Source organism: Sorex araneus, chromosome X (assembly GCF_027595985.1).
Source record: "Sorex araneus isolate mSorAra2 chromosome X, mSorAra2.pri, whole genome shotgun sequence".
Classification (NCBI taxonomy): Eukaryota; Metazoa; Chordata; class Mammalia; order Eulipotyphla; family Soricidae; genus Sorex; species Sorex araneus.
Genome location: NC_073313.1, coordinates 121,065,978 through 121,092,187, shown reverse-complemented (window position 1 = coordinate 121,092,187; position 26,210 = coordinate 121,065,978). Strand labels below are relative to the sequence as shown.

Below are 26,210 nucleotides of genomic sequence, written 5' to 3'. Positions count from 1 at the left end.
GTTCTCATCCAGAGTGATCATTTCTGACTCACCTTGCCACAGTGCTCCGTTCTCTCCCCGAGCACCCGAGGCGGGCTTCTGACCGGCCTCACTGCACGTTGAGGGGAAGATTCTGAAGCAGGAAGCCCAGCTTATCCCTGCTACACAGACATCTGCATGCAAGGCTCCGGAGAGTGGGCCTGCCTCTCTTCTGCCCGTGAAGGGCCCGTGCTGCTGAGGAGGGGCCTTCTGCCCTCTGAGGGGGAAATGTGTTCTCTGCGTCAGCTACCTGTCTGGCTCGCTGCCAGACATGGCTTTCTGCCCCATCCCTCTTCCCGACATCTCTGGGGTGTTTGCATGTGTAAAATAACCTGAGCCTGCAGTCTCCTGGCAGGAGGGAGGCGTCTCTGAGTGCAGGCCTAGCCCGGTGCAAGATGCCCCTCTGCAGGACCTCAGGCCGAGTCACAGGCCTTGCTAAACCCGCTGTGAAGGGCCCACCTTCCAGGGGCCACGCATGAGGGCAGGGCCAGGGAGGGAAGGCTGGCCACGAAAATCTCATGTCCGGCTCAGGCCTGTGTAGAACAGCATGTGGTAAGCTCATGTGGCAGTTCCGCATCCGTGTTGTTGGTGGAAGAGTTGAGTGTGTGTGTGTGTGTGTGTGTGTGTGTGTGTGTGTACAGGACGGTCAGGTGCGTTCATCCTCCTCACCCCAGGTCCGTGGAATTTCTGGAGCTCCCATCCCGGCGAGTACAGCAGAAAGCCACCGTGTGTGGGGTGCCAAGAGGCTCACCGGTCACAGTTCCCCCGTGACAGATCGAGATGAGCAGGAGACCCTCGTCTAAGAGAGAAAGACAGACGTAGTTGAGTGTGCCGTGAAAACTTGCACAGCAGAGCCACCCACAGGGAGGGCGCTTGACGCACGCACAGCGACCCAGGCACCCAGAGCCCCACCAGGCGCAATGTCTCAATGCAGAGCCAGGAATCAGTCCAGAGCAATGCTGTGGAGGCGCCTCGAACCCAAGCAACTACGAAAAAAGATAGAAAACACACAAGAAGGAAAGTTTGGGAAATGCAGCTGGGCCCACCCCCCCAAGGCAAGTGGACGCCAGAAAAGGGGACACCTGCAGCTTCTGGTCTATGGGTCTCCAAGTCTCAGGGGCAGAATCTGCCATGCCCAGGCCATTTCCCTACCTGTCCTGCAAGAAATGTGGCTGGACAGGTGAGTTTTGACCAGTGTCTGAGAGAGGGAGGGAGGGAGGGAGGGAGGGAGGGAGGGAGGAAGGAAGGAGGGAGGGAGGGAGGGAGGGAGGAAGGAAGGAGGGAAGGAAGGAAGGAAGGAAGGAAGGAAGAGGAAGGAAGGAGGGAAGGAAGGAAGGAAGGAAGGAGGGAAGGAAGGAAGGAAGGAAGAGGAAGGAAGGAGGGAAGGAAGGAGGAAGAGGAAGGAAGGAGGGAAGAGGAAGAAATGAGGGAGGGAAGGAAGGAAGGAGGGAGGGAAGGAGGGAGGAAAGGATGGAAGGATGGGGAAAAGGAGGGCGCCACACCCGAAGCACCTCAGGCCAGCAGACCCTGCTGCCAGCTCCCTGCCCTGGGGGGTCTGTAGGGAAACTGGGACCCTCCCCACTGCCTGCAGCTCCAGGGGTTCCTGGAAAGGGCTGAGGCGAGGCGGCCAGGCCACGGCAGGGCTTCTGATGAGTCTCACAGAGACAGCCCAGGGTTGTGGTGGGTCCGGGGGCTCACGCCCTCCCTCAGCAGCACAAGCAAAGCTGGGGCTGGAGGGAAGCGGGACCTGGGGACAGCATCATGGGCAGGGAAAAGCCGCCAAACAGGCCACGTGGGACCACTGGAAGCAGGCCAAGGCCACAGCAGCCCCGGATACTGCTCCTGCCTGGGGGCTCGGAGCAGGCCGACAGCACCGGGCAGAGCCCGAACTCCGGGGACAGCGACCGGCACAGCGTTTCGGTGTTTCTGTGAAGGCCACGTGGCCAGAGGGACAAGACGGCGGACGGGCCACGGATCCGGGTCTGAGTGCCAACACGGCTCAGGGCCTCCCCTCAAGGCCCAGCGGGGTGAGGCCGGACCACAGTCAGGAGGAAGCCCTGAGCACTATCAGGCCTGGCCTAAAACCCAAACCCAAACACACTCACTCACACACACACACACACACACACACACACACACAGGGCAGGCGGCAGCCATCGACAGCGGGGAGGGCATTTGCCTGGCACGTGGCCAAGCCAGGTTCAATCCCCAGCACCCCACAGGGTTGACCCCTGAGCACAGAGCCAGGAGTCACTGTGAGCACAGCTGGGCGAGGCCCCCAAACCAGAGCGCAGACACACAAGCAGAGAGGCGGGAGGGGCCCGTCCTGCACGTGGCTGGCCGGCTCCCACGCTCGCTGCTTTCTGGGTATCCGGCCCCACCCAGGAGCTGACTCCTGGCCCTGCACCCCGGAGGGTCCCCAGATTCAGAAGCAACCCTTGGGCAGCCTGTGGCCCTCAGCCACAGCACAGACAGACGGACAGACGGACACACAGAGCCCTCTGCACAGCCCACGTGTCTGTGAAGCCACTCTCGGGCCTGGGTGCCCTGGAGGCCGCACAGGTTCCTGTGTGGCCTGGCGGGGGCACGTGAGTTCTCAGCTCCCCCTGTGGTGTTCGGGAGAAGACAGGGAGGGTCGTGGTGCTCGGGGCATGTGGCAGCCAAATCACTGACACTGCATCCTCTGCCTGCCGGGAACAAGCCTCTCGGAGATGGAGCTGGGCACAAGGGAGAGACTGGAGCGGGCTGGCATGGCCCCTGGGCGGCAGCGCTGGGTGGCATCCCCCGCCTGGGGGCAGACATGGCAGCGCTGTCTGCTCCCCGGAAGAGCTGCCGCCGGCTGACGACGGCCGTGCCCTTTCCGTCCACTGCCTGACCTTGAGCTGCAGTGGCCAAGGAGCATCCTCCCTCCTGGGGGTCCAGAAATGGAGACCAAGGGATCTTCGGGCGGAAAAGGGCCACTCCCAAACTGTCACGCGCTCAAGGCTTGGAGCTGTGACAGCCCGAGTGCATGACACTTGGAACACGGAAGCCGGCCTCGCATCTGGCCACTGTGGCATCCAAGGGTGGTTGTTATTTTTCCTGTTTAATTGAAGCCCCGGACTGAGAGATTTGCGCACTTAATCCAGGACTGAGTTTCCATGGGGCACCGAGATGCCACACAGGTGATTTGTATTTATTTCTTTAATCGAAGCCCTCATTAGAGTGACTAAGCCCCTGGGGACACCCTTCAACCCTTCTTTCTTTTTATGAAGCTCCGAGAGCTGCGGGCTCATTAGTGATTGCGTTTCCGGCGCTCAATGCGGGGACTTGGCTAAGAACACACAAGGCGGCGTTTCTTCTGCACCGAAGCCCCACGAGCTGCAGGAAAGATGCCTGAGCCAGAGCCAGGAGGAAGCCCTGAGCCACGAGTGGCCCAAACACCTCCCGCCACGAGAAAGAGAGAAAGAAGCAGCCGAGCAGGTCACTCCAGGTGTGGACTGAGGGCTGTAGCTGCAGACAGCAAAAGGGCCCCGCACTTTCCTCCTTCCACAACTCTGTAATGACCCTCTCACCCTGCGCCTCCTCCCTCCCTCTCCTCTCTCTCTCCTTTCTCTCTCCCCCTACCTCTGTGTCTCTCTCTCCCTCCCTCTCTGTCACAACTGCAGCACGTAACTCTGCCTTCATTCATGTAAACATTTCTCCTCCCAGCGCACAAGGACAATGAGGAACCTTTAATCAAGGGATGAAAAAGAAATATATGAAAAGACAAGAGATTCTGTTTCACGTTTGCCAGAATATGGGAACATTTCCCAATGAAATGAACGGGCTGTGGGGAAGTTCCACTAGAGTTTATGAGTTTTATTTCGGACTGGCTTTTTCTATTGGCTTGGCTGTGCCGCGCACTCACCGGCGCCAAGAACAATTCGGACACATAGAGGGTTTTTGAAAATCTCTGCCCTTAACTCCCCAAGCGAAAGGTACGCGGGTATTGGAGGCAGCGAGGCCAAGCGATGAGTCAGAAGTAAAAATCCAAACCATGAACCACGTCACTCGACATTTTCACTTGTGATGGTAATGGCCGTCATAAAAATTCCACATTACACGCACACACGCAGCGCTACACACCTGAACTCAAAGGCGCCCTGTTGAACACGCCATCCATCTTACTTCTGTGGCGGTGAGGCGGGCACACGGCCCCCCCGGAACGCTTACGACCCTCTGGGGGTGGCCCAGTTAGCAAAGAGAAAAACACCCGCAAGGTGTCTTCTCCTCAGCCAAGTTTCTGTTTTTCCCTTGATGCAGCTCGTGGCTGCCAGCGGCGAGGCTGTGTGTGGTGCCTGCTCAGTGTCCGTGAGCACAGCTGGACCCTTACTTGGGGCAGAGGAAGCGGGAGGCAAGCCGGAGGCATGAGCCAGGACAGCAGGACGCCTGGGCACACCATGGCCAGACGGACACACGGGGTGGGGAGCGGCAGTGGTGGCCTGTCCTCAGGAGCCATGATGCCGCCCTCTCCTTGCACGTCCACTGTCTCCTAGGGCAGCACGTCCTCGATACAGACGGAAAAACAGCCACATCTGTATGTGTGTCTATGCTGTGTTTCTGTATCTGTGTGTATGTGTTTGTGTGTGTCTGCATGTCTGTGAACTGTATGTCTGTGTATATGTCTGTATATGCATACGTGTGATGTGTCTGTTTATATGTCTGTGTTGACTCAAATATGTGTGTCAGTGTATATGTGTATAGGAAGGTCTGTGTGTACTGTGTGTGTCTGTGAATATGTCTATGTATATGGGCGTGTCTGTGTATCTGTGTGTGTAAATGTGTTTTGATGTATATGTTTCTTGTCATTTTTTTTTCCATAGGTCACGCTCGGTGATGCTCAGGGGTTACTCCTGGCTCTACACTCTACCTGCTGTGCTATTGCTCCAGCCCGTTTGTTGTCTTTATGTCTGTCCGTGTGTGTATATATCTGTGTGTATCTGTGTATGTCTGATCATGTATCTGTGTATGTCTGTACACATGTGTTTCTGTGTATCTGTTTTGTGAATCTGTCTCTGTATACATGTCTGTATATATGTCTGTGTATGTGCATGCACGTATCTGTGTCTGTGTATATATTTGTGTCTCTGTATATATCTGTGTGTCTCTAGTGACAGTGTGTGTACACGAGTTTATCTGTGTATATCTGTGTCTGAAACTCTCTGTTTGTATGTTCATGTGTGCATCTGTGTGTCTGTATATTACTGTGTGTCTCTGTACATGTATGTCTGTGTATATTTCTGTATGTGTCTGTGTATGTGTATATGTCTGTGTCTGTGTTTATGTGAATGTCTCTGTGTGTCTCTTTTGCTTGCACGTGCCTCTGTGTATGTCTGTGTGTCTCTGTGTGCATTTGTCTGTGTATGTCTGTTTCTACATCTATTTGTGTGTCTGTATCTCTGTATGTGTGAGTATGTCTCTTTTGTGTACATGTGCATTTGCTGTGTGTATATCAGCATTATTGGGTGCATGCCCATGTCTGTGAGTCTATGTATATATCTGTGTCTCTGTACGTATATGTGACTGGGTACATGTCTGGGTGTCTGTATGTCTGTGTATATGTGTCTCAATGGGTGTAGAAATGTATAGCTATGTATGTGTATATGTGTTCAAGTCTATATGTACATCATGTGTGTGTCTGTGTATGTGTTCATGTGTCTTTGTGTCTCTGTGTGTACACATCCGTGTCTGTATATGTATGTATGTCTGATTCTGTCTGTATGCTGAATCCTTTGTGTGCACATATATATGTGTGTATATATCCTGTGTACCTATGTGTACACATATGTCTATGTATACATCTGTGCATGTCTGAGGGTGACGGTGGGAGTGTATCTCGGTATATGTCTGTGTGCGCACATGTATATGTCTGTATATGTCTGTGTGCTTGTGTGTGGGCACGTGTGTCTGTATGTGTCTGTGTATGCATGTTAGCGTATCTGTGTATATGTCTGTGTCTACATGTCTAAGTGTGTCAGTGTGACTATGTCTGGGTCTCTATATATCTGTTTCTCTGTGTCTGTGTATAGGTCTCTGTGTATATGTGCATGTATCTAAGTTTGTGTAAACATTCGTGTTCTGTCTGTGCACATCTGGGTATTAATCCGTATGTATCTGTGTATGTGTATATGTTTGTGTCTGTGTATGTCTGTGTGGATGTGTGTGTTTGTGTTGTGTATATGTCAGTATGTCTGTGTCTGTGTGTGTATGTCTGGATGAGCATGTTTGTGTGCACTGTGTGTTTCTATGTACGTCTGTATTGTCTCTGCACATGTGTTATATGTGAATATGTCTGTGGACATGTGTATGAATCTGTGTATGTACATCTGTGCACTTGTGTGCTATATGTATGTGTGTGTATCTGATTATCTGTGTGTACAAGTGTGTGTTAGAGTGTGTCTGTGTTTCTGTACGTACATCTGTGTGGGTAAATGTAAACATGTGTCCGTATGACTATGTATATAACTGTGCATCAGTGTGTCTCTGTGCATGTCTGTGTCTCTTTCTGTGAACATGTGTTCCTGTGTAAATGCATATGTGTGTCTATCTATATGTCTATGTTGTCTGTGTGCATGCATGTGTGTGTATCTCTACGTTTGTGTATATGTGCATGTTTGTCTCTTTGTGTCAGTGTGCGTGCATGCGTGTCTGTCTGTGTATATATCTCTGTCTGATACTGTGTGTGTTGTGTGAGTGCATGTGTACACCTGTGTATATGTCTCTGGGTGTCTGTGTGTATAGATCTGTGTGTACATGTGTGTCTCTGTATACATTTGTGTGTCCCCGTGTGGGTGTGTCTATATATATGCCTCTATATGCCTCTGAGTGTATATGTGCATTCCTGCATACAGGTATGTGGTGTGTATCTGTGTACGTCTGTGAGTCTGTGTCTGCATGTGGGTGTATGGGAGTCTATGCATATGTGTATGTCTGTGTATATATGTGTCTTTGTGTAGGTCCCTGTGTGTGCCTGTCTAGATGTGTATGTGTGTGTATGTGTGTGCTCACATGTGTGTGCTCAAATGTGAGTGTCTTTAGTTCTGTGTATGTGCATGGGTGTCTGCTTGTAGGTGTGTATCTCTGCATGGTCATGTGTCTGTGCACATGTGTGTGTGTATCTGCATGTCGTGTCTCTGTGCACATGTGTGTGGCTGTCTATATTCCTATGTGTGCATTTGCCTGTACCCATGCATGTATATACGTCTGTGTGAATCTGTGCATACTTGTCTTTGTATATGTCTATGTGAGTCTGTTGTATATCCATGTGTGTGTGCATTTGAGTGTCTTCCTACATGACTCTGTATTTGCGTGTGCATCAGGTGTGTATATGTATTTGTGTGTCTGTGTATTTCTGTGTTCATGTATGTGTTCCTGTATATGTTTGTGTGAATCTGTGTGTGCACATATTGTCTGTTTCTCTTTTTATGTGCATGTGTATGTGTCTGTCTGTGTACATATCTGTGCATATTTTGTGTCTCTTTGTATGCCTGTGAGTATGTGGTTTTTTGTGTGTCTGTGTGTTCACATATGTTGACGTATTAATTTGTGTATATGTGCATTTCTCTGTACATGTATGTATATATGTCTGAGTCTGTGCACGTGGGTGTGTGTATCTATATGCCCACATTTGTGTCGATGTATTTGTATATGTATGTTTATACCTATGTGTGCACATTTGTGTTTGTGTATGTTTGTATGTGTATGTGTGTGCTTGGTTGTGGGTGTGTATATGTGTCTGCAAATATGTGTCCATCTGTGTATATTTCTGTGTCTGTGTATATACCAAAGTGTATATGTATATACATCAAGTATGTCTGTGAATATGTATTTGTGTGCCTATGTCTGTCTATGAAAGTGTGAGTGTATGTCTGTGTATACATCTATGTGCATACATATATGTTTGTATATATGTCAGTTTGTGTGTGTCTATAGGTCTGTGTGCACATGGGAGTGTGTCTGGGTGGCTATGTGTGCAAGCATTGTGTATGAATGCATGTGTGTCTCTGCTTGTCTGTGAATGTCTTTGTGTGTATTTGTATGTCTCTATGTGTGCGCACATGTCTTTGTATATGTCTATGTGTCTGACTGTGTGTACGTCTGTTGTATGTGTGCCCAAGTGTCTATTTTTGCAAATAAATGACTTTATGCATGTTCATGTATGTTTCTGTGTGTCTGTGTATATATTTGTAAAAATCTGTGTATATCTGTGTAAATGTGGATCTGTGCACATCTGTAAAAAATTACAAGGGCACATGCTTGCGGGAGGGGGAGATGTGGTGTGTGTCGTGTTGCGTTCTGTTGTTTGAGGGCTCTTCGGGCAGTTCTCTCTCGCACACACCGCTCGCGTTCGGTGTTCTTGAACCGCTGTGTATGGACCGGATCGGGATGGCTCCTCCTTGTGCTCTGCTTCTGTGTGTGCTGCTGTGCTCTCTTCTGTCTGTCTATCGCCGTCTTTGTCTCTGGTCTCTCCTCTGGTCTCTTCCAACTTCTCTCCGTCTCTGCTTTTGTGTCTTCTCTCTTGCCTCTGTCTTCTCTCTGCTTCTTCTTGCTGTGTCTTATGTCTGTGTCCTGCTGCCTCTGTCTGTGTCCTGCTGCCTCCTTTTCTGTCTCTGCTGTCTCCTTCGCTTGTGTCTTCTGCCCTCGTTTCTGTGTCTTCTCTGTGTCCATGTCTCCCCCTACATCTGTTACAGTCTTAGTTTATACAGCAATCACATAGGGCAGTAACACAAAGGTGGGTTGAACATTAACCAATCAACAAAGAAGAGTAAGACCATTTCTTGAGGATATCAACAAAATCTCATCTAAGGAGATTACGAGGAGATCTGCTCAAGAGTGGGGTCTGAACAAGGGTGTGTCAGGGTGTGTCTCTTTCTTCCTTCCTCAGCTAGTGTCTGTGTCCTGCTGCCTCTTAATTAGTTGTAGTAAATCTGCTTCTAATATTTCTAGCAATGTCATTCTGTATGAGCACACTAGGAGATAGACTTTAAGTTTGGTTCTTCCTGAGGACATTCACTATTACAGACCACAGTCCTCAGTCCAGGTGAGTCTTCCTAACCCCAGCAGGGTCCTAGTCTCGTCATTACTTCTGGATCATGATAGCATTTGTCTATGACCATGCTCTCAACTTACAGTTGAATATTGTGGCGCTTTGTCCTGGCCCATTTCGATGCCAGGTAGCTCACAGCTTGCCCTGGGTCCATTCTGTCCCTCGTAGGGACCCTGCTTTTGGGGTTATAGGAACTAAGGGCAACTGAGTTGAGAAAGCAGATGCCCAGGAGTAAATATTATTGGAGTCAATCAGCTCCCAAGTTATAAAGCATAATATTAACTGTCTTCCTGTGTCCAAACAGAAAGGACATTGCTCTAGGGTAAACTAAGTTCCCTGCGGCAAGGCTGAAAGAACAAACCCCATGGTATCCTACACACATCTATGATTGTCAGTAACAGTGTGCGCACATGTTGTCAGCCTGTACATAAGTCCGTGTTCTGATTAAGTTGTATGTGGGCGTGTGACTGTGTATGTTTGGTGAGTCTATGTATGTCTGTGTGAGTGCCCATATACATGTCTGTGTGTGCAATCTCTTTGCATGTCTTTGTGTACGCATGGGGGTGTGTCTGTGTATGTCTTTTTGTGGATATGTGTGTTTATCTATGTATATATGTGTGGGTTTGTATGCACGTGTCTGTTGGTCTCAGTGTGTCTTTGTATATGTCTGTGTGCACATGTCTTTATCTGTGTATGCCTGTCTCTGTATATGTGTATGTCTCTCTTAGAGTGTGTCTGTATGTCTGAGTTTATGCATGTTTGTGTTTATGTCTGTGTTCATATGTCTATGTGTAGGTTTGTCTAGTTTTGTATCTGTGGTGTCTGTGTACATATCTTTCTGTGTCTTTGTAGGTATCTTTGAATCCTTGTTGGTATCTTTATATGTCTGTGTATGAGCTTGTAGGTGTCTGTCTGTGTATATGCCTATGTGTGTTTCTGTGTGCATGTGTAGTATGTATGCTTTGTGATTCTGTATATATGTGTTTCTTTGTGTGTATTTCTGGGTATATGTCTGGGTTTATGTCATGTCTATGTTTACATATTTTTGTGTCTGTGTATATGTTTTATGTCTCTGTGTATGCACTGAGTAAATCTGTGTATGTTTGTGCATCAGTATGTCAGTGTGTGCACAAGTGTGTGTGTGTATATGTCTGTGTGTGACAGTGTATGTGTTTCTGTAGGTGCATGTATGAGTGTCTGTATATGTCTGCATGTGAATGTTGTACCTCTATGCATACATCTGTCTCTCTGTTATGTGTGTCTGCTAAAATCTGTTCTTTTTTCTATGTGTTTGTGCATTTTTGTCTGTGTATATATCTGTCTTTGTCTATATGTATGTTTATGTTTCTCTGTGTATATATCTGTGTGTGTGCATCCGTGTGTCTGTGGATGTCTATGAATACGTCTGTGTGTCTGTACAATGGTGTGTACTTAAGTGTGTGTCTGTCTATATGTCTCCATATCTGTGTCTCTATGTAGGTCTGTGTGATTATGTATTTGTGACTATGAATTTATCTGTGTGTCTCCTTGTGTCTGAGTATTGTCTTTGTATGTGCATATGTGTGTTTCTACCTGTGTTTGTGTGTATATAGGTTTGTGTGTGTACAGAGATGTATACATCTACATTGACTGTGTGTATGTGGGTTTTGTGTATATTCGATATATGTGTACATATATCTGTGCGTGTGTATCTGTGTATATGTCTGTGCATGTGTCTGTGTGTACACGTGTCTTTCTAGATGTCTGTATGTCTGTGTATATATGTCTCTGTATACATTTATTTGTATAGTGCATTTGTGTTTGCATAAGTGTTTGCATAAGATGTCTTTGTGCATCTGTGTGCATGTCTATATGTATGTCTTATGTCTGTATGCATTTGTCTCTGTGTTGTATCTATATCTTTTTGTGCACATCTGTATATGTCTATGTGTACATATGTGTATGCATGTCTTTGTGTGCAGAACTGTGTCTGTATATGTCTATGTGTCTGTATATGTGCTTGTCTCTGTTGTCTATGTGTCTGCTGTGGGTCTGTGTCTGTGTGAGTCTGTGTGTGTATATGTCTGTGTCTGTACATATGTCTTTCTCTGTATACTTATATGTACATAACTCTGTGTGCATTGAGATGTGACTGTGGTGTATATGTCTGTATCTCTGTGGATGTGTCTTGGTGTATATTTCGGTGAGTGCATTTGTGTGTATCTTTTATAGGTGTGTGTGTCTGTCTATGTCTGTGTATGTATCTGTATGTGCATGTCTGTGTATGTGCATGTGTTCTGTGTATATATTTCCATGTGCCTGTGTGTGCATGTGTCTCTGTATATGTTTCTTTGTATATCTGCGTATCTCTCTATGTCTGTGACTATGTCAGTGTGTGCACAAGTTGTTTTCTGTGTATATGTCTGTGTCTGCACGTGTTTACATGTCAGATTTTGTGTCTCTGTGTGTCTATGTCTGTATTTATGTGTTTGCATGTGGTTGTCTCAGTCTATGTCTCTGTGTGTGTGTCTATGTCTGTGTGTCTGAGTACAGTACATTTCTGTGTTCATGTATCTTTGCACATGTCATTATGTCTGTGTGAATGTATGTGCATGTATGTGTTTGCCTTTGTGCAAGTGTATGTCTGTGCCTTATCTGTATCTATGTATATGTGTGTGCATGTTTTTGTATGTCTGTATTTGTGTGTCTCTGCATATGTCTGTGTGTTTCTTTGGGTGTGAGTACGTGTGTGTGTGTTTGTCTATGTGTATATGACTGTTGCCTGTGGGTACACATGTGTCTGTATATCTGTGTGTCTATGTGTTGCACATATGTATCTGTTTTTGTCTGAGCAAATATCTGTGTGTGCATGCGCTTGTCTCTGCAAGTTTGTGTGTGTGTGTCTGTGTGAGTCTGTTTATATATCTGTTAGTGCATTTATGTGTACCTCTGTATTTGTCTGTGTATATGTTTGTGCATTTCGGTGGGTATCTTTGTATATGTCTGTGTGAGTTTGTCTTCATATGTCTGTCTGTGCCTGTGTGTCTGAGCCTGTGTGTACCTGTGTCTATGTCTGATTGTATGTTTCTGCCTGTATGTCTTTGTATGTCTCTTTGCATGTGCATATGGATATGTCTCTGTGTATGTTTGTCTGTGTGTGTCGATCTATTAAGTCTCTATTTCTGTTTGTGTCTGTATCTGTGTGTCTGTATATATGTCTGTGTGTCTTTATGTGCATGTGTCTGTGTGTTCATGTGTGTGTCTCTTGTGTATCTGTGTACATCTGTGTCTGTCTGTGTAAATGTCTGTAAATCTGTGTGGGTGCATGTGCATCTGCACATGATTGTATGTAGTGTGTGTATATGTCCTATATGCTGTCTGTTTTGTCTTCTGAATATACTGTGTGTTCATGTGGTGTGTGTCTGTGTAGAGATGTGTCTATATGTCCATATGTATCTGTCTATATGTCTGCATATATCTCTGTGTATGCATATGTGTGTCTGTGTGCCCATGTGGGTTTCTGTGTATAAGTCTGTGTCTGTATGTGTGTGTTTGGTATATGTCTGTGTATGTGTCTGAGTCTATATCTGTATCTGTGTGCATATGTGTCTGTGTATAAGTGTGCCTCTGTATGTCTGTGTGGGTGAATGTTTGTGTATCTGTGAATATGTCCATGTGTCTGTGTATGTGCATTTGCGTGTGTCAATTTATATTTGTGTGGATATATATATATATCTGTGTGTGCATCTGTTCTTTATGTATGTGTGTGCACATGTGAGTGTGTGTAGCTGAGAATATGTCTGTGTGTATCTGTGTATGCTTGTGTATGTCTGTAAATGTGTCTGTGTGTATGCATGTGTTTGTTGGTGTATGATGGTGTTTCCGTATATATGTCTCTGTGTCTGTGCGCATATGCATCTGTTTATGTCTCTGTCTGCACATCTGTGTGTTTGTGTATATGTCTCTGTGTGTCGGTACATCTGTGCATGCATGTAGGTCTAACTGTGTTTTTGTGTATCTCTCTGTGTGCATGCAGTTCTATGTCTAAGTACAGGTCTGAGTGTGCCTGTGTGTCTGTATTCATGCTATGTATATCTGTGTATATGTGTGTGCAATATCTGCATCTGTGTTTATGTACATGGGACTGTGTGACTTTCTCTGTGTATGCATTATGTGTGTATCTGTGTTTATGTTTGTGTATGTATCTTTTTTTTTTTTTTTTGCTTTTTGGGTCACACCTGGTGATGCACAGGGGTTACTCCTGGCTCTTCACTCAGGAATTACTCCTGGCGGTGCTCAGGGGACCCTACGGGATGCTGGGAATCGAACCTGGGTTCGGCCACGTGCAAGGCAAACGCCCTACCCACTGTGCTATCGCTCCAGCCCCCTGTGTGTGTATGTATCTTTGTGTCTATATTTCTGGGTGTTTCTCTGTGTGTCTGTGTATATATGTGTGTGTATATGTGTTTGTGTCTCTATGTGTGGGCATGTTTGTATAGATGTGTGTCTACATTAATTCTGTGTGTACACGTGTATATCTGTGTATATGTTTGTGTTAGCGTTTTGTATGCACTGGGTGCATGTCTGCATATCTGCATATGTCTGTGTTGCTATGTGTATCTATGTCTTTGCATGTATCTCTGTGTGTGCATGTGTATGTCTGTGTATATATCTATGCATTACTGTGTGAGTGCATCTGTCTGAATTGTCTGTATGTATGTATGTGCATATGCCTGTGTGTGCATATCTCTGTGTGTATATGTGTAAGTGTGTTCGTGTATGTTTCTGTATATGTCTGAGTTTCTTGGTTTCTAGATTTCTTGTGCCTATGTGAACATATGTTGGGTGACTGTGTATTTCTCTGTCTGCGTATGTATATGTCTATGTGTCTCTTAATACTGCTGTATCTGTGTAAATCTGTGTGTGTATGGATGAGTCTGAATATATGTCTGTGTCTTTGTGTATATGTCTGTCTCTGTTTGCATGTTTATTTGTGAATATGTATATCTGTATGTCTATATCTTTGGGTGTGCACCTGTGTCGATCTGTATCTTTGGGTGTGCACCTGTGTGTCTATATACACATATGTGACTGTGTGTGTATCTATGAATGAGTCTGAATATATGTCTGTGTCTTTGTGTATATGTCTGTCTCTGTTTGCATGTTTGTTTGTGAATGTGTGTAGCTGTGTGTCTATATCTTTGGGTGTGCACCTGTGTCGATCTGTATCTTTGGGTGTGCACCTGTGTGTCTATATATACACATCTGTGACTGTATGTGTATCTATGAATCTGTTTACAGGTCTGTATGTGCATCTGTATGCACACGGGGGGGTGTCTGTATATATGTCTGTGGTTGTGTGTACATGTTTCTGTGTGCGTCTGTATATGTCTGTGTGTCTCTCTGTGCATGGGTCTATATACTTGTGTGTGTGCATGTATGTGTGTACGTGTCTGTGTATGTACATTTCTTTTTGTCTATATGTCTTGATGTTGTGTCTGTGTGCACGTGTTTGTATCTGTAGGTGTGTGTCTATGTTTGTGTGTGTCTGAGTGTGCATGTGGGTGTGTGTCTACATAGGTCTCTGTGTTGTAGGTATGGTTGTATCTATGTGTCTAGGTATATATCTGTGTCTCTATGTGTCTATGTCTGTGTGTCTCTGTGTGTGCCTGTGAATGTGTCCTGTGTACATGTCTGTTTGTACAATGTGTGTTTCTGTGTATGTCTGTGTTTTTGTATGTGCATGTCTATGTTTCTGAGTGTATGGCTTGTGTGTGCGTGTCCCGTCTGTATGTGTATCTTTGTATACATGTGTATATGTATATGTCTGTGTGCATATGTGTGTGTCTGAGTCTGACTGTGTATATGTCTGTAATTGTGTTTGTCGGAGTTTATCTGTGTGTCTAAGTACACATCTGTGTGACTGTGTGTTTCTATGTGTATGGTCCTACGTTTGGGTATATGTGTGTGTGTTCCACTGTGTATGTCAATACATGCAGGTTTGTTTGTGTACCAATGTGTGTTTCTATGTATGTGCCAATGTGTGTGTTTCTATGTATGTGCCAATGTGAGTCTGTGTGTGTTCTAGTGTATATGTCTGGGTCTAGGTCTGTGTCTGTACTCTCTATGCATCTACGTGATTGTGTCTGTGTGTCTATAAATATCTGTGTGCATGTGTGTATAATAGTGTATATGTCTGTGTACAGTTGTGTGTGCATGTATGTATCTCTGAATACTGTCTGTCTTTGTATATATCTGTGCTTGTGTAGCTGTATATATTTTATGTTTGAGAGCATGTATGTAACCAAGTATGTCTGTGTGTCTGTGTTTGTATATCTGTGTGTGTTTCTGTATATGTCTGTGTGTACAGACTTGTTGGTGTTCGTGTGTGTATATGTCATTGTCTTTGTCTTTTTGCATAGACGTCTGTGTGTGAATCTCTGTACAGGTCTCTGTGTGCACGTGTGTATCTTGTATACGTGCATGTCACTGTGTCCATGTGAGTGTCTGCGTGTTTGTGTGTTTCTGCGTATATTTCCTTTGTGTGCATGTGTCTGTATGTCTCTCTGTGTCTGTGTCTATGTGTGTCTTTGTATTTGTATGGTGTGTGCGTGTTTGTGAAACTGTGATGGTCTGTGTGTACCTGTGTGCTGTATTTGTGTCTCTGTATATTTCTCTGTGCACCTCTTGATGTCTTTGTGTATGCATATTTATGTCTGTAAATAAATGTGTCTCTATGCATTGAGTGTGTGTCTGAGTATATGACTGTGTGTATCTCTGTGTGTCTCTGTATATGTATATGTATGTTATGTGTGCATGTGCATCTATATATTTCTAGGGTATCTGTGTGCATGTGTGTTGGTGTGTCTGTGAATGTCTGTGTAGATAACTGTGTGCATGTGAGCGCATGTTTCTGTGTATATGCATTTACATGTGTCTATGTATAAGTCTGTGTATAAGTCTGTGTGCACCTGTCTGTGTGTGCATGTGCCTGTGTATATATCTATGTGTTCAAGTATATGTGCGTATGTGTGCCTGTGTTTATGTTTATGTAAGTATGCATGTGTATGTGTCTGTGTGTATATGTAAATGTCTCTGTGTTCACATGTGTTTTTCTATATATACATCGGTGTGGTATATGACTGTTGTGTGTATACATGTATTTTTGTGTATCCGTATATGTGGGTGTGTGTCTGTATGGATATAATTTTGTGTTTCTCTGTCTTTGTATATGTCTGTTTCTGTGCCTGTGTTCGCATGTGTGCATGTCCACATTTGTCTATGTCTGTACCACTGTGTGTGCATTTGTGTCTCTGTATCTGTCTATGTGTATATGAGATGTATGTCTATGTCCGGGTATGTATATGCTGCCTGTGTGAATGTGCATGTGCTTCTATGTCCATGTGTCTATCTCTCTGTATATATATATACCGGTGTGAGCCTAAGTCTAATTTATGTCTCTGTGTGTCTTGCTCTAGTGTGTATTTTTTTTGTGCCTTTTTCTGTATGTCTGGGTATATGCCTATGTGTGCTCATGTTTGTATGTGAGTCTCTGTATGTGTGCATATATGTATAATCATCTCTGTGTACATAGTCTGTATCCTTCTGTACATGTTTGTGTCTGTGAATGTTTCTGTGTATCTGTGTCTACATGTGTCTTTGCATATATTTGTGTGTTCCTGTGTGTGTCTATACACATGTCTCTGTCTGTATATGTCCACTTTTTGTCTCTCTGTGTGCATGTGTGTATCTGTGTATTTGTCGTTGTCTATGTACATGTCTGCATGCATGTCTATGTCTGTGTGTGTATCCAAACTTATGTTGGTGTGCATAAGTGTCTGATGTTTGTCTATGTACATATCTCTGTGTCTTTGTGCATGTGTGTTTCTGTCTCTGTGTGTGCATGTGTATATGTATATGTTGCGTGCATGTGTAGACTTATTGTGTGTCTGTGTTTCTCTATATATGTATATGTATATGTATATGTCTGTGTGTTCGACTGCATGTATCCATCTCCATATATGTCTCTGTGCAAGTATCTGTGTATAGCTGTGTCTCTGTATGTCTTTATGTGTGTACATGTATGTATATACATATATAATCTATATACATCTCTGTGTCTCTATGTGTGTGTGTGCCTGTTTTTATGTCTCTGTGTAATTGTGTGTCTGCATTGTATATCTATGTGTATGTCTAAGTTTATGTATATATCTGTGTATCTGAGTGTATGTCTGCGTGTGTGTGTGAACGTGTGTATCTGTGTATGTCTGTGATTATGTCTGTGTTCATCTGCATATGTATGTGTGCATGTGTCTCATATACATCTGTGTAAATGTCTCTGTGTCTCACTGTGCAAGTTCCTCTGTATTCTATGCATACATCTGGTTTTTTTTGTATATGTGTCTCTGTACGCATGTGTGTGTCTGTGTATGTCTGTGAGCCTGTATATATGTCTATCTGTGTCTCTGTTTTTGCATGTCTCTGAATGTATCTGTGTGTCTCTGTGTGGCTATGTATGTCTATTTCCATACATCTGTGTGTGTGCATCTGAGTCTCTCTGTACATGTCTGTGTGTTTCTCTGTATGTTTCAGTATGTAAGCACTTATCTGTGTTTGTCTTTGTATGTGCATGTATATGTGTATATGCATACATCTGTGTGTCTGCTTATGAATATGTGCATATTGTGTCTCTGTATATTGTACGTAGGTATGTGTCTATGTGTGTGCTTTAGTATGTCTCTGTGTGTGCATGTGTGTGTCTCTGTATATTGTAGTGTATGAGTATATACCTATGTATGAGTGTAGTGTATGAGTGTGTGCATGTCTATGTGTCTGTGTATATGTCTGTGTCTGTGCATGTCAGTGTCATGTGTGAAAGTATGTGTCTGTATATGTTGTATATCTGTACCTGTGTGCATTGTGTCTGTGTGTGTTAGTGTGTGTCTGTATATATGTCTGTGTGTGCATGTATGTCTCTGTGTAAATGTCTGTGTGCCTGGGTATGTGAATATGAGTGCATGTGTTTTTGTGTGTCTATGCTGTGTACATGTCTCTATGTGCATCTTTCTGTGTTTCTATGCATAAATATGTGTCACTGGGTCTCTGTGTATATATCTTTGTGTCTGTGTGTGCATCTGTGTATGTGACTATTTGTGTCTCTCTGTGTTACATTGGGTATATCTGTGTATATGTCTGCGTGTCTCTCTGTCTCTGTGTGTATATGTCTGTGTGCTGACGTGCGTCAATGTATATGTCTGTCTCTGTGTGTCAGTATTTCTCTTTCTATACGTTTTTGTGTCTATGAGGTTGTGGATGTGGGTCTATGTATATATCTATGTGTCTATGCCTGTTTGTCTCTGTGTGTAACCTTTGTATGTGTCTGGATCTATGTCTATGTGTGCCTGTATGTATATATCTGTGTGTATAATTGTCTGTGTCTCTTTCTGCATGTGTTAGTGTGCATGTGTGATGTGTGTGCTTGTCTGTGTATGACTATGTGTCTATATACATATGGTTCTGTGTGTCTGTGTGTCTATGTGTGCATGTGTGTGTGCATGTAGATATGATTGTGTATTTCGTTCTGTGGGTAACTACTGTTTTTATGTGTATGTCTGAGTGTCTTTGTGTGCCTCTATTGTCTGTCTGTGGTTGTCTGTGTATGTGTGTATATGTCTGCATGTATGTTCATATTTGTACATGTATTTGGGTCACTGTATGTGTCTGTGTGTCTGTGACTGTGTTGCATATATATCTATATATTTGTATATATGTATCTGTGTACATCAATGTGTGCATATCATTGTGTATGTCTGTGCATGGCTGTGTCTGTATCTGTGTTTATGTCTGTGTGTAAGTGTGTCTGTATGTGACTCTATGTGTGTACGTTTGTGTGCAGACTTATCTGTGTATACGCATGTATCTCTGTGTGTGCATTGTGTGTGTCTTCTATGTGTGATTGTCTATATGTCTATGTGTGTCCCTGTGTGTGCATTCATGTATGTGTCTGTATGTAAATGTCTTTGTCTTGTGTATGTGTCTCTGTGAGCTTGTGCTTCTATGGATACATCTTTGTGTGTCTCTGTGTGCCTATGTATATGTGTATATGCCTGTCTTGTTCTGGCTATGTCTGTGTGTCTGTGATTTTTGTGTGTACATGTGTGTGCCTGTATATATGTCTGTGTCTCTGAGTTTGCATTGGGTGCATGTCTGTGTATATGTCTGTACATGTCCGTGTCTTTGTGTATATATGCCTATGTCTCTGTGTATCTGTCTGTGAGTCAATATGTCCTTGAGTGTCTCTGTATGTGCATGTGTTTGCACATATGTTCTGTGTCTATGTACATATATCTATGCATATATATGTGCATGAATGTTTCTGTTTCTATGTGCGTGCATGTGTTTGTGAGTCTATGTCTATATGGCTGTGTGCATACATGTGTATGTCTATGTATATATGTGTGTCTGCATGTGTTTCTGCGTATATCTCTGTGTGCATATATATTTCTATTGTGCACATGTCTGTTTGCTTAATCCTCTAGGAATCTCTGTGTGTCCATAGGTCTGTGTGTGCATTGTATCAGTATGTGTGCATGAGTGCTTCTCTACAAATATGCATGTGTCTCCGTATGTGTCTCAGTGTGTATACACTTGTCTATGTATCTTCTGTACACTTGTCTGTCTGTGTATGTATATTCTGTGTGTCTCTGTATGCATGTATATGCGTGTAATTGTGTCTATATATATTCATGTCTGTGTATTTCTATGTGTGCCCATATTTATGTCTCTGTGTTTCTGTGTCTGCATGTGTCTATTGGTGTGGTCTGTGAATATGAATGTGTGTGTGTTTCTATTTCAGAGTATATGTCTTTATGCGTCTGTGTTGCACATGTGTCTGTGTGCACATGTGTGATTATGTCGGTCTACTTATATCTGTGTTTATCTGTATATGTATGTGTGTATATGTGGATATCTGCATGTGTCTGCATATATATGTGTATGTATCTGTGTCCATGTGCATATTTCTGTATTCTAGGTATCCCATTGCTCACCGATTTGCTTGAGCGGGCATCAGTAACGTCTCCATTGTGAGACTTGTTGTTACTGTGTTTGGCATATCGAATACACCACGGGGAGCTTGCCAGGCTCTGCCATGCGGCTGAGAGGTGAGATATTCTCGGTAGCTTGCCAGGCTCTCGGAGAGGGGTGGAGGAATCAAACCTGGGTCAGTCACGTGTAAGGCGAATGCCCTACTGCTATGCTATCGTGCACACCTGTATTTGTGTGTATATGTCTCTGTGTCTCTACACATGTATCGGTGTATATGATGTGTATGTGTGTTCATGTCTGTGTCTGTGTTAATGGTGTCTCTGTGTATTCATTGGCTTGTGTCTGTGCACATATGTATGTGTGTACAATTCTGTTTGTCTCTATGCATGTCAGTTGTCTCTGAGTATATGTGTGTATCTGTGCATGTGTGTGTCTGAATATGTCTGTTTGTATATATGTCCATGTGTGTTTGATTGTGTTTGTCTATGAATATATATGTGTGTCTCTGGCTGTGTATGTTTCTCTGTGTGCATGTGTGTAAGTCTGTGTGTGCATATCAGTGTGTCTCTGTACATGTTTGTGTGTCTTTGTATGGGTTCCATCTGTGCATACTTGTTTGCATGTGTCTGTGTATTTGTGTCTATGTATATGCCTGTTTATGTGGTTTTCTTATGTGTCTGCATTACACATGTCTGTATATATTGTATGTAGATACGTGTGTGTCTCGTCTGTATATATGTATTTCTCTGTGTATGTTTGTGGCTGTGCTTGCATGTTTGTGCATTTGTGTGGGCATGTATATGTGTCTCTGTGTGTTTCTATGTATATGAATGTGTGCACATCTGTGTCTGTCTGTGTGTCTGTGTCTTTGTTAAACATGTGTGTTTCTGTGTATATGTCTGTGCATGTGGGGATGTGTGTTTCTGTCTGACTGGTTGTGTGTGTGTCTCTGCGTGTGCACGTGTGTCTATATGTCTGTGTCTATGTCTGTGTATATCTGTGTTAGTGTGTATCTGTAAGTTGTGTGTTTGTGTATATGTGTGTGCTGTGTGTCTGTGTGTCTGTGTATATATGTCTGTGTACCTCTGCATATTCACGTTTGTGTGTCTGAGTCTGTGTATTTGTTGTATGTTTGTGTTTAAATTTGTAAATATATGCTTCTTTGTTTACATTTGTGTGCCTATGTGTGCCTGTGTGTGCATTTGTCTAGTGTGTTTCTGTGTGTATGTATTTGTGTATAAGGCTGAGTGTACATTTGTGTGTCTGTGTAAGTCTGTGTGCACATTTCTGTTTCTGTGCATTTGTCTGTGTATGTCTGTGTGTCTGACTATCTGTGTCTACAGGTGCATCAGTCTGCGTACATGTCTGTGTCTACATGTGGGTGTATGTCTCTTTGTGTACGTGTGTCTATATGTCTAAGTCTGTGTATTATGCACATGTGTTCAACTTGAGTGTCTGCATGAGCATGTATTTGCGCCTGTGTGAATGTCTTTGTTGTCTGCATGTCAGAATATGTCTGTGTCTCATTCTCTGCATGTATGTGTACATCCCTGTCCCTCTGTGTGGGTCTGTGTATATATATTTGTGACAGTGTGTATGTGTATGTGTTTTTATGTACCTGTGCATATGTTTAATGCACATGTCTGTGTATACTTCTGTGTTTCTGTATGTATGTGTGAATGTGTGTATGTCTATCTCAAGTGAGTATCTGTATGACTGTCCATGAGCGTGTGTCTATGGATATATCTGTGTGTCTCTGTGTCTATGTATATATCTGTGTGTCTTTATGTGTCTGTGTCAGTGTGTGCACATGTGTCTGCATATATCTGTTGTGTGTGCATGTGTCTGTATATTTGTGTGTATATGTGCATTTCTGTGTACATGTGTGCGACTCTGTATGGATCAGTTGTGTGTCTATGTTAGCATATGCATGTCTCTGTATATGTCTTTGTGTCTCTGTGTACATGTGGGTATGTATATGTCTCTATGTGTCTGTGTATATGACTGTATATATGTATACTGCCTTTTTTTGACTCTGTGTACATGTGCATATTAGTGTGCCTCAGTGTGTTTGTATATATGTCTGTGAGTCTCTGAGTCTGTGTGTATGTGAATTTTCTATGTGTACATGTGTCTATGTCTGTATACATCTATGTGTTTCTGTGTGATGTGTCTGTTGTGTCTATACATCTAACTTTCTTTGTATGTCTATGTATATGTCTGTTGTCTGTGTGTGCAGGTATAAGTCTGTGTATAGGTGTGTTGTGTCTGTGTGTGCATGTTTGTGTCTATGTATATGTATGTTTGTGACTGTGCAAAAATTGAGGTGTGTCTGTGTAAGATAGCGTGTTTATCTCTGTGTTTCTTGGTGTCTATGTCTGTATTTCTGCGTGTATGTGGATGTGTATATGTCTGAATATCTGTCTATATGTCTGTGTCGGTATGTGTGCATTTGTGTCTGTGTATATTTGACTGTAAGTTTCTATGTATATATCTGTATGTTGGCATAAGTGTGTCTATGTGTGTATTTGCATGTTTGTGTATATGTGAGTGTTTATATGTGTGTACATGTGCATGTCTGTGGATGTCTGTATGTCCATATGTGAGTATCTGAGTGTACTCTATATCTGTGTGTCGTGTTTGGGCACATGTGTGTCTGTATATCTCTGTTTCTATGTATATGTCCGTGTTTATGTGCATGCGCATGTGTGTTCATGTATGTCTATTTATACATGTGTGCGTTTGTATAGGTCTATGTGTTCACGTATCTGTGTGCGCATGTCTGAATATTTCTGTGTCCGTGTATATGTCTCTGTTGTATGTGTTTGTGAACATGTATGTGTATATTCTGTATGAGTCTGTGTGTGTTTATTTGTGTCTGTGTGTGGATATGTGTTTCTGTGTTTGTCTGGGTATATGTCAATTGTGTGTCTGAATCTGTGTGTGCATGTCTATTGTCTCTGTGTACATGTGACATGTACATGTTTATGTTTGTGTTTGTGTGTGCACTGGGTGTATGTCTTGTATATGTCTGTGTGTTATGTGCATGTATGTGTCTATATGTCACTATGTGTCTGTGTGAACGTGTAAGTCTGTGTACATGTCTGTGTGTGAATCTGTGTATGCATGTGGAATGTGTTTATGCATTTGTCTATGTCTGTGTGTCTCAGTGTATATGTGTGTATCACTGTGTGCATCTGTGTCTTTATATGTCTGTGTGTGCCTTTCTACATGCATTTGCATTGACGTTTATGTACCCCTGTATATGTTGCGTATCTTTGTGTGTGCATATGGGTGTGTGTGAATTTGTCTGTGGGTTTGTCTGTCTATATGTCTGTTGATGTCTTTCTATATCAGTGTGTTCAAGTGTCTGTGCACAAAAGTGCCTATGTATATGTCCATGTGTGTCTGTGCATGTGTATCTTTGTGTGTATATATATCTGTATTTGCACATGTGTGTCTGTGTGCGTGCTTTTGTGTCTATCTCTATGTCTCTGTGGTTGTGTATGCCTGTGTGTGCATGTGTGGCTCTGTGTGTATATATCAGTGTTGTGTGTTTGTGTGTGCACGTGTGTATGTATGTGTCTGTTTATGTCTGCATGTCTGTTTATATGTCTGTGTGTCTGTTATTGTGTCTATGTGTATGCATATATATGTGTCTCTTGTACATTTGTGTCTATGTCCATGTTGTAACTGTATGCATGTGGGTCTGTCTGTGTATATGTATGAATCTCTGTATATGTTCATGTCTCTGTGATTATATTTGTCTGTGAGTATGTATGCGTGTGTGTCTCTGTGTGTTTCTGAATATATCTGGGTACGTTTTTCTGTATACATTTCTGTATCTATATGTTCTTGTAAATGTGTAGTGTGTGTCTGTAGATATATGTCTTTAGGTATTTTTATCTTCTTGTGTATGTGTGTGTCTGAGTCTATGTGTATAAGTCTGTTGACTGTGTGTGTGTCTGTGTATATGTCTACTTGTTTGTGTGTGCTTGTATGTATATGTTGGTGTGGGTCTCTCTGTGTGCATGTGTGTCTGTATCTGTGGGTTTCTATGTGTGTTTTTTATGTCTGTATGTCTCCATTCATGTCTATGTGTTTGTGTTCATTTAGCTGTGTGTCTATACATATATATGCTTATGTGTGGCTCAGTGGGTGTGCATGTGTATGCATCTGTGTGATTGTGAAGGTGTGTCGTCTATGTGTTTCTATGTGTTTCTCTGCGTATATGTCTATGTGTCTCTGTCATTGTGTTTGTGTGTCTCACCTACATATCAGTCTCTGTCTTTTTATATGCCTGCATGTGTGCATGTGTGTCTGTGTATACATCTGTGTATGCATGTCAGTGTGTGTTTCTATCTATGTTTGTGTGTGCTGTCTGTCATTTCTGTGTGTGCATGTGTGTCTGTATGGGTGCATGCGTGTCTGTGTATGCACATCAGTGTGAATCTGTGTATATGTGTCTTTGTGTACGTAGTCTGTGCTGTGTACATGGGGTATCTGTGTATATGTATATGTGTGCATGTGGGAATCTGTGTATATGTCTGTGTGCTCGCATGTATGCATCTGTACATGTGTTTCCGCATATCTGCATAGGTCTGTGTGTGCACATCAGTGTATGTCTGTGTCTATGTCTGTGTGTGTCTATTTTGTGTGCATGTGTATGATTTGGGTATATATGTGTGGCCTTGTATATGTGGGTCGATATATTCATCTGTATATCTATGCGTGTCAGTGGATGTGTGTGTATCTGTGTGTTTCAATGTCTGCATGTATCTGTGTATTCATTGTATTCATTTCCTGTGTCTGTTTGTATGTGTATATGCCTGCGTGTGCACTTTTGTGAGTCTGTGTATATGTCTGAGTCTCTGTATGTCTGTCTGAGTGCACATGTTCGTGTCTGCGTATATGTATATTTGTGTGTCTGTACAATTCTCTATCTCTGTGTGTGACTGCATACATTGGGATGTGCCCATGTATGACAGTTGTATGTTTCTTTGTGTGTCTATGTTTCTCTGTGTGTATATATGTGTATATTTGATTGTATCTATGTTTCTATGTATATATCTGTGTATCTTATGCTGTCATAAGTGTCTGTGTCTATATGTGTATTTGCATGTGGGTTTATGCGGATGTCTGTATATCCACCTGTAAGTGTCTGACTGCACTACTTTTGTCTGTGTGTCATGTGTTTGGGAGCATGTGTGTGTATATGTCTGTGTGTTCCTATGTATATATCTGTGTGTGCATGTATATCCATATATGCATCTGTGTGAGTTTGTACATGTCCGTGTTCATTTATCTGTGCGCACATGTCTGAGTATTTGTGTCTCTGTATATGTGGGAATCTGTGTATATGTCTGTGTGCTCGCATGTATGCGTCTGTGTACATGTGTGTTTCCACATATCTGCACAGGTCTGTGTGTGCACATCAGTGTATGTCTGTGTCTATGTCTGTGTGTGTCTATTTTGTGTGTCTAAGTCTGTGTGTCACTACTTTTGTCTGTGTGTCATGTGTTTGGGAGCATGTGTGTGTATATGTCTGTGTGTTCCTATGTATATATCTGTGTGTGCATGTATATCCATATATGCATCTGTGTGAGTTTGTACATGTCTGTGTTCATTTATCTGTGCGCACATGTCTGAGTATGTGTCTCTGTATATGTCTGTCAGTCTGTGCGTCTTTATTCGTGTCTGTGTGGATATGTGTGTCTGTGTATATGTCTTTGTGTATCCGCACTTGCATTGGGTGTGTCTGTGCATATGTACGTGTGTGCCTTGTGTGTCTATGTCTGTCTGTATGTGTCTACATGTCTGTGTGTCAGCATGTATGCATCTGCATGTCTGTGTATAATCGTGTGTGGGTATGTGTCTATATGGCTGTGTGTATACATGTGTATCTGTACATGTCTTTAGGTGAGTTTGGGTGTCTGTGTATGGCTGTGTATATGTTTGTGTCCCAGTGTCTGTGCATGTATGTCTCTATGGGTATATATATATCGCTGTGCATCTGTGCATATGTCTGTGTATATCTTTGTATGTCTGTGTGGCTATGTCACTGTCTATGCAAATGTGTGTCTGTGTATATGTATGTATG

The 26,210-nt window shown here is 43.2% G+C and overlaps 2 protein-coding genes across 8 annotated transcripts in view; one reads left to right on the top strand and one right to left on the bottom strand.

Annotated features, from left to right (window-relative positions):
* LOC101549703 (patatin-like phospholipase domain-containing protein 4) overlaps nucleotides 1-26,210 on the top strand; it is a 134,713-nt gene that overhangs the window by 51,977 nt on the left and 56,526 nt on the right. The gene's annotated exons all lie outside the window — the stretch shown is intronic.
* Nucleotides 1-26,210, bottom strand: part of LOC129400157 (uncharacterized) — an 80,716-nt gene that overhangs the window by 1,753 nt on the left and 52,753 nt on the right. For 6 of the 7 annotated variants that reach the window (XR_008627483.1, XR_008627481.1, XR_008627482.1 and 3 more), the window contains 2 exons: nucleotides 688-817; nucleotides 33-235 (listed from right to left, as the gene is read on the bottom strand). Coding sequence is in view for 1 of the 7 variants with exons in the window: in XM_055123548.1 (XP_054979523.1) it covers nucleotides 33-235; nucleotides 688-817 (333 nt within the window). In the remaining 6 variants the exon portion in view is untranslated. Of the gene's footprint in view, nucleotides 1-32; nucleotides 236-687; nucleotides 818-4,125; nucleotides 4,269-26,210 lie in introns of those variants that run through there. The other variant, XR_008627486.1, reaches the window with a different exon arrangement.